Here is a 12615-nt window from a genome sequence, read left to right on the forward strand (position 1 = left end):
TAAAGGTAAACCGGAAGAGCTGCCCGAGACAGACCCTCTGATATAAAGGGTCGACGTCCGCCTTATTCCCAATCAATCACTCGGAGTCCGGAGGTTCGTTCAGTAAAGCAACTTTATTTACAAGTCGACAGGGAAGATGCACATCCTGGGACGAATGCTTCCCGATCGCTGAAAATCTCCTGCCTCATATACAGGTTTTGTTCTGAGTCATGGCTACTGTTTGCAATTAGGTGCATTACACGTATACATTTCTTTCATCATACAGTTGGCTTCGGGTGCAAATTCTTGTGACCTGTGTGCATTGGTCTTGTGACCCCATACGTTATCTCTCAATACATTCCTCAGTTAGTGATTCATGGTTTGTGCACTTGGCCACTGTAGTGTATGTACTTTGCAGAAGGAACTATATTCTGCAGCCCCTGTATACTGCAGTACCAGTAGTGACCACCCCTGTATATAAGCCTGTGTAGTAACATTTGCATAGTAGTTCCAGGTTGTCTCCATTCAGTAAAGACCTGTTATAACCAACTCCTGCCGTCCGTGTCTCAATTATACACGGACATAATACTGGCGACGAGCAGATACGAACTTACCTACAGTCTGCACCACCTCATGGGGATCCATCCCTGAAGCGAAGTTATCAGAGGTCGAGGCCAGAAGGAAGAAAGAAACAGAAGAAACGGGCGTCGACCGTGGGCATCCGCCTCTGAGTCAGCGGAGTTGAAGATTTGCAGGAGAGGCTGTCGAGAGCGGGGCTTGGTTATCCTGTTGATGGTGCTTCAGCTAATCGGGCTGGTGGCAGGTAGTACACTGATCCTTCCTGGGCTGCGGCAGTCTAGAGCTCGAGCGGGTGGCTTTGCAACGGGGCCGAGCAGCGTTGTCGGGAAGAGGAGAGAGAGAGAGAGGGTGGAGCACACAGGGCGCGGCCGGTGCTATGAAGCCGGGCAGCGTACAGACCCGAGAAGAGGGAGGCAAGTGTCCCGCAGGGTTGTTCCGACGACGGGGAAATAATAAAAATTAAACGCGCAGAAAGCTGCAGTTTGCCACGGGAACAGCTCTAACCGTCATGAATCGACAAGACTATGAGTGGCTATTTTCACACATACCCTTGAGAGAGACATCCATTGTCTTGAAGACGTATACGGGGCAAAAAGTATACCCCAGAGGAAAAATAAGGGTGCCTGTCGAATACAACGGCAAGGAAATACAGAAATTGTATCTGTACATACTGCAAGATGGTGGACCACCGTTATTGGGACGTGAATGGATCAGAAAGATAAGTTTAGACTGGCACTCCATTCAGGCACTGACGGCTGGTAAAAAGGATGACGACGTCACTCCTGGACGATTGTCAACAATCTTAGCTAACGCCAAAGAGGTATTTCAACAAGAACTGTGAACTCTTAAAGGCGTAACCGCCTCGATAAAAATAGAAGAGAATGCAATTCCCAAGTTTTTCAAAGCAAGACCGGTACCATATGCAATTCGCCCAGCCGTCGAGGCAGAGCTGGAGAATGCAGGCATGTTATCTAAGGTAGACTGGAGCGAGTGGGCGACACCCATCGTTCCTGTCATGAAGAAAACGTTAACCAATAAGTCTGAGGAGCCAAGGAAGGTTCGCATCTGTGGGGACTTCAAGGTGACGGTGAACCCAGTCCTTCACACAGTACAATATCCTCTTCCAAGGATAGAAGATATCTTCGCCTCACTATCTGGAGGGAAGCGTTTTACAAAAATTGACCTAGCACAAGCATATTTGCAGATGGAGGTTGAAGAATCCTCTAGGAAGTATCTCACGATAAACACTCACAAAGGTCTTTACCAGTATAATCGACTGGTATTCGGAGTAGCATCAGCTCCGGCGATATGGCAAAGAGCGATGGAACAAGTCCTGCAAGGGATTCCGGGGACTCAGTGTTACTTGGACGACATCCTAGTGGCAGGTGAAGATGACAGTGAACACCTTGCCAACCAAGAGCAGGTGCTCACTAGACTACGTGAACATGGGCTATGAGCCAATCGCCCAAAGTGCGATTTTTTTAAGAAACCGATATCGTATTGTGGCCACGTGATTGATGAAGAGGGGTTACATAAGTCCCCTGACAAAATTGAAGCGGTAGTGAAGGCTCCAGCGCCTGAAAATGTGTCACAACTGAGGTCATTCCTCGGATTGGTGAATTACTACCATAAGTTTTTGCCGAATTTGTCCACAATTCTGCACCCACTGAACGCCCTACTACAAACGGGAGTAGCATGGAAACGGAGCGATGAATGTAAGCGGGCCTTTCAGAAGAGTAAGGACCTAATCACTTCAAGAGAAGTATTGGCTCACTACAACCCATCACTACCGATAAGACTGGCGTGTGATGCGTCTCCCTACGGCATTGGGGCGGTACTGTCACATCAATTCCTTGATGGTTCAGAGAGGCCGATAGCTTTTGCGTCACGCTCGTTAACTTCAGCCGAGCGTAACTACGCCCAGATTGACAGAGAGGCCCTCAGCCTGGTGTGGGGGGTGAAGAAGTTCAATCACTACCTGCACGGTCAGAAATTTACTCCTCTACTTACTGATCATCAACCTCTTGTCTCCATTTTCAACCCTCAGAAGGGCGTACCGATAATGACAGCACAACGGCTACAGAGGTGGTCCCTTTTCCTAGGGGCACACCAATATGACATCAAGTACAAAGGAACTAAACAGCATGGGAATGCTGATGGATTGTCGCGCCTACCGTTGCCGACGGCGGAAGAAGAACTTGCAGTGGATCCAGTGGAGATATTCCACTCGACCATAGTCGAATGTCTCCCTGTGATGAATGCAAACATAGAAAAGGAAACATGAAATGACCCGACACTCTCCTGGGTCTATGATTTAACGGTGAAGGGATGGCCAGCACATGGCGAACCACTGCTGCCAGCATTCTTGCTGAGAAGAGAACAGCTGTCAGTGTGCAGAGGAACCTTGATGTGTGGGTCCAGAGTAGTAATTCCACCCAAATTGAAGGATAGAGTGCTCAATGAGCTTCATGAGGGTCATCTGGGAGGGGTAAAAATGAAGAGCTTAGCCAGAGCGTTTGTGTGGTGGCCGGGAATCGATAGAGAAATCGAAGAGATGACCAAGAGCTGTACAGGATGCCAGAAGGTCCAAAACGCCCCACTACAAGCCCCTCTACATCCATGGGAGTGGCCCTCATCTCCATGGCAAAGGGTGCACATTGATTTTGCTGGTCCATTTATGGACTCGATGTTTTTAATTGCGGTGGATGCACATTCAAAGTGGCCAGAGGTAATAAAAATGTCCTCAACCACCACAGAAAAAACTATCACAGTCTTACGAACCATATTCGCCAGGAATGGGCTGCCTGAACAGATTTGCTCCGACAATGGACCACAGTTTGTGTCTGAAGAGTTCCGGAGGTTCTTAAAGAACAATGGTGTTAAGCATTACACATCCGCCCCATATCATCCAGCCACTAATGGATTGGCCAAGAGGTTTGTTCAAACATTCAAGAAGGCTATCAAGGCAATGTGTAATGAAGATATACCCCTACAACACAAGGTGGATAACTTCTTGTTTGCCTACCGGAATGCGACACATGCAGTTACCAACCAAACTCCAGCCATGATGTTCTTCAATCGAAGACTACGATGCCGCTTGGATTTGGTTAAGCCAAACATCAGAAGAGATGTGGAGAACAGGCAGTTTCAGAATATGAATGAAAGACCGACCAGGAGTTTTAAGATAGGTCAACCAGTTTTGGCCCGGGACTACCGCACAGAGAAATGGCAGCCAGGAACGATCTATACACGGCAAGGACCTCTAATGTATACCGTGGACGTTGGAGAGAGCATTGTAAGACGCCATGCTGACCAGATTCTAGAGTCACTGGGAAACGTCAACTCCACACCACGATCTGATACACCTGGCGATGAAACCGAAGTACCAATTGCATCTACCTCAGAATCGGTGATATTGGAAGCAGACGAACCAAACAACGACATTGATCCCGACTCAACTTTGCCAGAAGAACCTGATACCCCAAAGAGGCGTTATCCAGACAGAATCAGGAAGCCTCCTCAAAGACTGAACTTATAATTGCTTAACTTCAACTAATGTATCTAGCAACTGTAATTGTAAATATGTTATTTCATTGTTAATCGAATGTTATGTACTGTTTAGCTAAAAGGGGAGGAATTGTAGTGTATGTACTTTGCAGAAGGAACTATATTCTGCAGCCCCTGTATACTGCAGTACCAGTAGTGACCACCCCTGTATATAAGCCTGTGTAGTAACATTTGCATAGTAGTTCCAGGTTGTCTCCATTCAGTAAAGACCTGTTATAACCAACTCCTGCCGTCCGTGTCTCAATTATACACGGACATAATAGCCACGACTACACCAGACTTCCCTTCTGTTCATAACCATTCCTTATATGGTTGGAGATATGCTCTGTTCCTTAATCCCCTCATCTTAGCTCTTTTTAACCCTTTCATAGGGCACACACAGCTTTCATTTGCATTGCTAGTTTTGCAGCATACCTTTTATCTGAAAATGATGGTTATTACGCTCTTATCTGTAATTTGCGTTGTGACAAAGAGCTGCTCTGCTGCCTTGAGGATCAAAACGATGTGCAAGAATGTGTGCCTAGATGGAGAGTATACTTGTTTATTCTTTCCTCTCCCAAGTGACTAGAAATGTGTGTTAGGGCTGTATGCCATAGTGCTCTCCTTCTGTCCAGAGTTTGCTAACTTGATTACTGTGATTATTGGGTTTTCAGCAAACTTGTTGAGTGATTAGGCAGACTGTTGGTTCTTCGTGAAAACACACTAAGTGGAGGCAGTCTTTACATTTGTGTCTGAATATATGTTTAAGGTACCAACAAACATGCACAAGGATCAAGAGTAATTTTGAAACCTGTCTGTAAATTTGAAGTCCACCTCATATTTCGCGTTTAAAGCGCCATCCAGTTTCATTACTTCTATAGTTTTCTGATCTTTATCCCTTGGGACTACACAAAGATATAAACTGTTTATTCTACTTTACAGCTTGAGTCCAGTTTTTGTATATATCTGAGCTAAGGTTTGTGAACTTTGTACCCAACATGTTCCTTATATATTAGCATTTACTGGTGGAGCACAGCCAGGGTTGGAGATTTATGTAGCCATTTATCCATAAATAGAACCTGGACACAAGGGGCGGAAAATTCGGTTGCTTTGTGCCTCCCGTTAGTGCCCCAAGGGGACGCAAAGCAACTAGTGCCCAGGCACGGCGCCGCTAACACCTCCCGCGAAATTCAGCAGGAGGTTAGTGGTGACGGTAGCCGGTAGCGCCCCATGGCGCTGCACCTCCGCCGATTACATCATCGCGTGCGCAGCGCCCCGGCCGCAAACTTGGCTCGTGCCCACTGACCTGCCACCGGACATTATGTCCGACAGGGTCAGGGGGCGTTTTTGCAGTCGGGGTGGTGATAATTAAAGGGCAGGTACTGGGCGGCCATTTTTTTCGGGCCGCCTGCCAGCATCTGCCCCCTTTCGCCTCCTGCTGCCGGGTGCTGGCCGTGATCTGTTGTGCCGGGCTCTCTTGCTGGCACCCCGTTCTCCGGTGGTCCAGGAGGGCCCCGGTGCATGCTGTGCTAGGCCCCTCCCCTTTAATCAGGGGTGCGAGGCCTGCAGTACCATGGCGCCACGTGCCAATGCGCGTGGCGCTCATGCCCATAGCACCGCGATATTCAATTGGAGCGCCCCACGAGGGAGGGGGGGGGCGCTTCCAGTAACGCCCCGCCTCCTGCTTGGAGCTACCATAGAATTTCAGGTCCGGGGGCGCTAACTGGCTCGGCTCACCCCAAAAGGGGCGCATGCCAATTTTCCCCCCCCCAAGATGTTTTAAAATGTATTTTGGGCAGAAGCTTACCTGAACAGACAGCCTTGTGCTGGATTGGCTATCCATTGGCAGACAGAAGTGAGTTAAATGCAGGATAGGCAGTTGTTTTGCACAGATCCCAAACGAGGACCCATCTGTTAGCAATGCCTGCTCATTCAGGAGACATTGTGTACCTTGGTGTTGACAAATTTCTTGGATCTTTGAAGGGAGGCTTTTTAAGTATCAAGGAAGTTATGATGAACCTTTATAAAACACTGGTTCGGCCTCAACTGGAGTATTGTGTCCAGTTCTGGGCACCACACTTTAGGAAGGATGTGAAGGCCTTAGCGAGGGTGCAGAAAAGATTTACGAGAATGATTCCAGGGACGAGGGACTTCAGTTACGTGGATAGACTAGAGAAGCTGGGGTTGTTCTCCTTGGAGCAGAGACGATTGAGAGGCGATTTGATAGATGTATTCAAAATCATGAGGGGTCTAGACAACAGCAACAACTTGTATTTATTTAGCGCCTTTAACCTAGTAAAACATCCCAAGGTGCTTCACAGGAGTATTATAAGACAAAATATTTGACACCGAGCCACATAAGGAAAATGCTTGGTCAAAGAGGTAGGTTTTAAAGAGCGTCTTAAAGGAGGAAAGAGAGGTAGAGAAGCGGAGAGGTTTAGGCAGGGAATTCCAGAGCTTAGGGCCTCTGCAACAGAAGGCACGGCCACCAAAGGTCGAGCAATTAGACAGAGTAGATAGAGAGAAACTGTTCCCATTGGTGGAATGGTCGAGAACCAGAGGACACAGATTTAAGGTGATTGGCAAAAGAACCAAAGTACGACATGAGGAAAAACTTTTTTACGCAGTGAGTGGTTAGGATCTGGAATGCACTGCCTGAAAGAGTGGTGGAGGCAGATCCAATCGTGGCTTTCAAAAGGGAAGAGGATAAGTACTTGAAGTACTTGTTCTATTGGCCTATTTATGCTGGCTAAAGATGAGGAAAACTTTGTGAATATTTGTGGATCTTCATTGTTTTGCTTACCATGAGCTGGGGGTTTACCCTGGTTTGAAATATGGGGGCACCAAGTACGAACAGGAGGCCTCAGTCATACTTTGCAATAAACTCAGGAAACCCACCACAGAAACAGCTGATGTACTGGTCACAAATAGAGTGCTTCTAGTAACACTGCTCTGACCATAACGACCGTGTGGAAAAATATGTTAGCATTACTCAGTAGCAGTGTCAGCACTGGTAAGTAAGTGTAATGGAGCCCTTCTGTTTTTGATTTTGTAATTTCATTGGTTGCTACTGAGCACATAACCAGTGTGTGTGTGTGTGTGTGTGTTGGGGGCAGGGGGGGGGGGGGCGCGGGTGGCAGCGGTGCAGAAAGAGACTTTCCAAAGATTTGTGATACAATTAGGTCATTTATAATTTTTTTAACTAATATTTGTCTGGGTGCAGATTACAAGCAAGAAGTTTTCTAAACAGTTGAGATGCAGTGTTGCAGAGAACAATAACAACTTGCATTTGTATAGCACCTTTAACATAGGAAAACATTCTAAAGCGCTTCACAAAGGCATAATCAATAACATGGAAAGAGATAAAAGGAGTTGCTTTGTAAATTAAAATTTTGCAACAAATATCTTATAGTTTTACCCCATTATAAAGAATTTGTAGGAAAATGTATTTTAAGTCTGTTTGCTTGTGCTTTCATTCTCATTCTTGTAGTCTGTTTGCCTTGCCATGGTACTGAGGTGGATCTTCTGGATTCCGGAATATCTCCACCCTCAGGATATGCGGTAGGACATTTAGGACTGAGATGAGGAGAAATTTCTTCACTGAGGGTGATGAACCTGTGGAATTCTCTACCACAGAAGGCTGTGGAGGCCAAGTCACTGACTATATTTAAGAAGGAGATAGATAGATTTCTAGACACAAAAGGCATCAAGGGGTATGGGGAGAGAGCGGGAATGTGGTATTGAGATAGAGGATCAGCCATGATCATATTGAATGGCGGAGCAGGCTCTAAGGGCCGAATGGCTTACTCCTCCTCCTATTTTTCTATATTTCTGTTCTATGTTTCCACCCCTTTCTGGCACCTCAACCTTGTTGACTTCAGTAGTAATAATATTTTGAGGAACATGGTTTTCACGACTATTTCTGGTTCATTTTAAATTGTTATGCTATACCTGATAACCAGTAAGTATTTTTCTCATAGCTTCTTTGTTCTTTTCCTAGGTTGAAGCAATCCTTATCAACATTTTTGGTGGAATAGTAAACTGTGCAATCATAGCAAATGGCATAACAAAGGCATGTCGTGAACTTAAACTGAAAATACCACTGGTTGTGAGACTTGAAGGTAAGCGATGAACAGTGCTGTGAATTACTAAGAGAAAATGTCATTATGTAAATGTTTTCTTACTTCAACTATATTCTCAGATTTGTCCCTTTTACGCTACATGTCAAAAAGTGTTAATAAAATGATTGATTGAAAATAGGAAAAAAATACCAGCTTGAGTTAGTACTTTTTTTTTAAGCAGTACATAAACTGTACATTTTATAGATTTAATCAAAGTTGTATGAATAGTAATGCATTGAAGAAAGAAGTTGAGGTGTGCCATTTCTAATTGGCTTCTTGTAACTATTTACTTCTAAACTGAGTGCATATTTCTACGGTACAGATTGTAGAACTGATCTTATAAATGGTAGTGAATGCAGTTTCGTAAAGTTGGCCATTAAGCTTCTAAAGGCTTATTCTTTTGGTGACAAGTGCAACAAGTGTAGACTCTGTTGAAAACAAAAATGGACAGGTTACTGATAAGACCGAGAATAGAAATATATAATGGCCCGGAATTTGCGGTCAACGGCGAAGCAAAGGCATTTGCCGCTGGCCCCAAAGAAAGCTGCCCACAGAGATCTCGGGATCTGAGGCGAGAAGTTTTCGTTTTTCGACGTTCAAGTGATTTCAACGCTCTATAGTGGGGAATCCCTAGTGTGATCTGCTGTGGCATCAACAAGCTGTCTAAGCAGTCAATCACATTGCAGAATTCTCACACGGGAACTAGGAAATGAGAAGCTGCTTTTATGCGGACTTTTAAAAAATGGTACACAGAGCAAAACAAAAATTGGGGCTCTCTAATGGGGATAAGGTAGAACCTGAAAACAAACTAACATTTTTTTAACGTTTCCTAAAAATTGTAATTTTTATCATAATGGAGAAATTTGACACTCCATAATGTTAAAATTAGTTTTTCATGGCCATAACGTTTGTTTAGCAGTCAATACATTGTTAAAACCCTAGTTACACATAATCCAACAAGGCCTAACATTTCATCATAGGATTCTGACATAAGGTCATTGACCTGAAACGTTAACTCTGTTTCTCTCTTCGCAGATGCTGCCTGACCTGCTGAGTTTCTCCAGCATTTTCTGTTTTTATTTCAGATTTCCAGCATCTACAGTATTTTCTTTTTGTGTAAGACCTAACATTTAATGGGGTATTTAACAGCGATATTACCGCAGAAAAGCCCAGGTTTTCATCAGTTTTACTGATTACACTGGTTGCTGGCTAAGGGAGGGGAAGCCACAGTGCAGCCAGTGTCTGCGCAGTGAATGACTGATCGCAACTTCAGGATTTCCATGTTTAGATGCGAATGCGCTACATCCTGAAGTTGCGCTCAGTTTCAGAGAGTAATAACGGCAAACTACCCACCGCAAATTCCGGCCCAATATGTTGACACCAGGATAGGAGGGAGATGAAAATTGTCTGAGGACGTCTTAAAAATGGATCTAAATAATGGGGAGAGATAGATGGACTGAATGGCCTTTCATTCTTTTTGTGGTTAAGTAAAGTTATTTTCAAAATTCATTGCCTTTTGGAATTTCTTTTCTTTTGGATTTTGCTATTGCGTAGTCACATTTTCATTTGATGCAATTAGCTATGCAATTTAATTTGAGAAGTATAGAGCCAGATTGTTGAACAGTACAAATTTCTTCTTTATCATCAATTTTCTTCCCTCTTCTTCTGAAGACATCGACTGTTTGCTGGAGTATGACTCCTTCGGTGCCAGTTACCCTCCAATATATTGCCCAAGTAGTCATATTTATCACAAGATCACAAAATCATTACAGATGAAGAAGACCATTAAGCCATCCTAGTTTATCCATCCAAAAAGACCCTAAAGTTCCCCAAATGTATCTAAATTGTTTCTTAAATGATTCCCGGGTTTTTGCCGCCACTGCTCTATCAGGGAGCCCATTCCATGTATTGATCACTCTTTGTGTGAAGAAAAACTAAATTTACTTTTTTTTATTAATTTGAATTGTGTCCCCTTGTCCTACTCTCTCAGTTTAATTTAAATTAATTGTTGTGATTTGCCTTTTCCATACCATTTATTGTATACTTTTATCGCCTCAGACACATTCTTTCAAGACTTAAAACCCTAAGCTGCTTCAGTTTTTCTTAATAATCCGGACATTTGACCCTACAGATCAGCCTCGTGACTCCTCTCTGCACTATTCCCCAACTTTTGATTAAGTCAGTAACCAGAACTAGACAAAATACTCGAGGTGTGGTCTGACTAGAGTACTATGCAGTTTGAGCATGACTTCCTCCCACTTGTATTCTACTGTTCTATTTGCTTTGTTGATTGCTGGTCTACATTGGCTGGACATATTGTGTTGAGTCTACTACGACTCATCAGTCTGTTTAAAATCATCCTTAGCTATTTCAATAGCATTCATAAAGTACATGTGTTAGTCATGGGGGGCAAAATTGGGTCGCGCCCCCCTTTGGGGCGCTAACTTCGCTACTTTTAGCAGCCCGAAAACGTTAGCGCCCCTGCACCCGAAATTCACTGGTAGTGCCCCAAGAGGGAGGCGGGGCACTACTGTAAGCGCCCCGCCTCCCTCTTGGGGCGCTGCGAGTGAATATTGCGGCACTACGTGCAGCTGCGGCACATTGCGCCGCAGTACTGCAGGCCTTCGTCCCCTTATTAAAGGGGAGGAGCCTAGCGCAGCGCAACCCAGGGCCTAGCTGAGCCATCAGAGATCGGAGTGCCGGCAAAAGAGCCCGACACTCAAGAGAAATGCCAGGCTCACAGAATGTGGGGGTGCTGCACAGGAGGCCGGGGACAGCAACGGGGGCAGGTGCTGGCAGGCGGCCAGCAACAAAAATGGCCACCCGGCACCTCCCCTTTAATTTGCACCGCCCCGGCCGCAGGTATGCCTCCTTGACCCTGCCGGACATAGCATCCGGCGGTAAGTTACGGGGCGCTACCGAAGATCACGAGCGGGGCGCTGCGCACAGCGATGACTTCATCGCTGGAGGCGCAGCGCTGCGGGGCGCTAACGGCTACCGCTACCGCTAACCTCCCGCTGAATTTCGCGGGGGACATTAGTGACGCCGCGCCCAGGCGCTAGTTGCTTTGCGCCCCATTAGCACCCTCTTAGGGTGCTAATGGGAGGCGCAAATCAACCGAATTCTTTCCCCTAAGTTCCTTCTTATGTGCAGTACTTTACACTTGTCCACATGTAGCTTTCATGTGCTATTGTTCTGCCCACTTGCTTATTTTGTCCAACTCTCTTTATATTTTCCAAGCTGCCTCCTTTGATTCCACTGCCTCTTCTAGTTTTGAAAATTAGATCTATTTGTATTGTGTTTCTGAATTCAAGCCATTGATGTAATTTAAAAGCAGTGGTGGGCCCAACATCAAACCCTGGGGCATCCAGTCAGTACTATCTCCCCACCCCAACATAACTCCTGTGATAATTACTGTTGCTTTCTACCTCCCCTCCAATTTTTATCCATTCCCAAAATTTACCTCAGATCTACAATGTTGTTGAGGTTAACTAAATAGCCTTTTATGTAGAACTCTGTCAGGTGCCTTTTAGAAGTCTAGATAACCACATTGTGAAAACAATTATATGTGAGTGTTGAATTTTGACAGGGTTTTTGACCATGGGGCTTACAGTCAAAACCAATCCTGTCTTCAGTTACCGCCCACATGTGCACACTTCCAGCAGGGTTTGCTGGGTAACAATCAAGAAAGAAACAACATGCGCTTATATCAGCTTCAGCACTGCCCAAAGCGCTTTACAGCCAATGAAGTACTTTTGAAGAGCAGTCACTGTGGTAATGTAGGAAATAAGACAGCTAACCTGTGCACAGGAAGTTTCCACCATCAGTAATGAGATGATTTTTTTTTTTGGTGATGTTGGTTGTTCGAAATAGTGCCATGGGATCTTTTACGTCCACCTGAGAAGGCAGACAGGGCCTTGGATTAATGTCTCATCCGAAAGATGACCCCTCCGACAGTGCAGCACACACTCAGTACTGCACTGAAGAGTCAGCCTAGATACTGGAGTGGGACTTGAACCCACAACCTTCTGCCTCAGAAGTGAGAGTGCTACCATTGAGGCTGACATCTAATTAGCAGCGGAAACCCCCGCATGATTTTCCCCTTCCTAACCCAGGAGTGTTGAAGCCAATTGCAGCACTTCTACCATTTCCCCGGTTGAGATCAGTTGACTCAGTACAAACCAAGGGTTACAAAAAGAAAATACTGCAGATGCTGGAAATCTGAAATAAAAACAGAAAATGCTGGAGATACTCAGCAGGTCAGGCAGCATCTGTGGAGAGAGAAACAGAGTTAATGTTTTAGGTCGATGACCTTTCGTCAGAACTGGAAAAAAGCAGGAAATGGAACAGATTTTTAAGCAAGTGTAGGGGCTGGGAAATCCCCTCCCCC

The 12615-nt window shown here is 45.2% G+C and overlaps 1 protein-coding gene across 1 annotated transcript in view; it reads left to right on the top strand.

Moving 5' to 3' along the window:
* suclg2 (succinate-CoA ligase GDP-forming subunit beta) overlaps nucleotides 1–12615 on the top strand; it is a 295434-nt gene that overhangs the window by 239704 nt on the left and 43115 nt on the right. Inside the window, exon 8 of the mRNA XM_086001474.1 lies at nucleotides 8105–8225. Coding sequence (XP_085857600.1) covers nucleotides 8105–8225 — 121 coding nt within the window. The remainder of the gene's footprint in view (nucleotides 1–8104; nucleotides 8226–12615) is intronic.

This window comes from Somniosus microcephalus, chromosome 11, assembly GCF_052327205.1.
Source record: "Somniosus microcephalus isolate GS21.2 chromosome 11, FLI_Smic_1.0, whole genome shotgun sequence".
Lineage (NCBI taxonomy): Eukaryota > Metazoa > Chordata > Chondrichthyes > Squaliformes > Somniosidae > Somniosus > Somniosus microcephalus.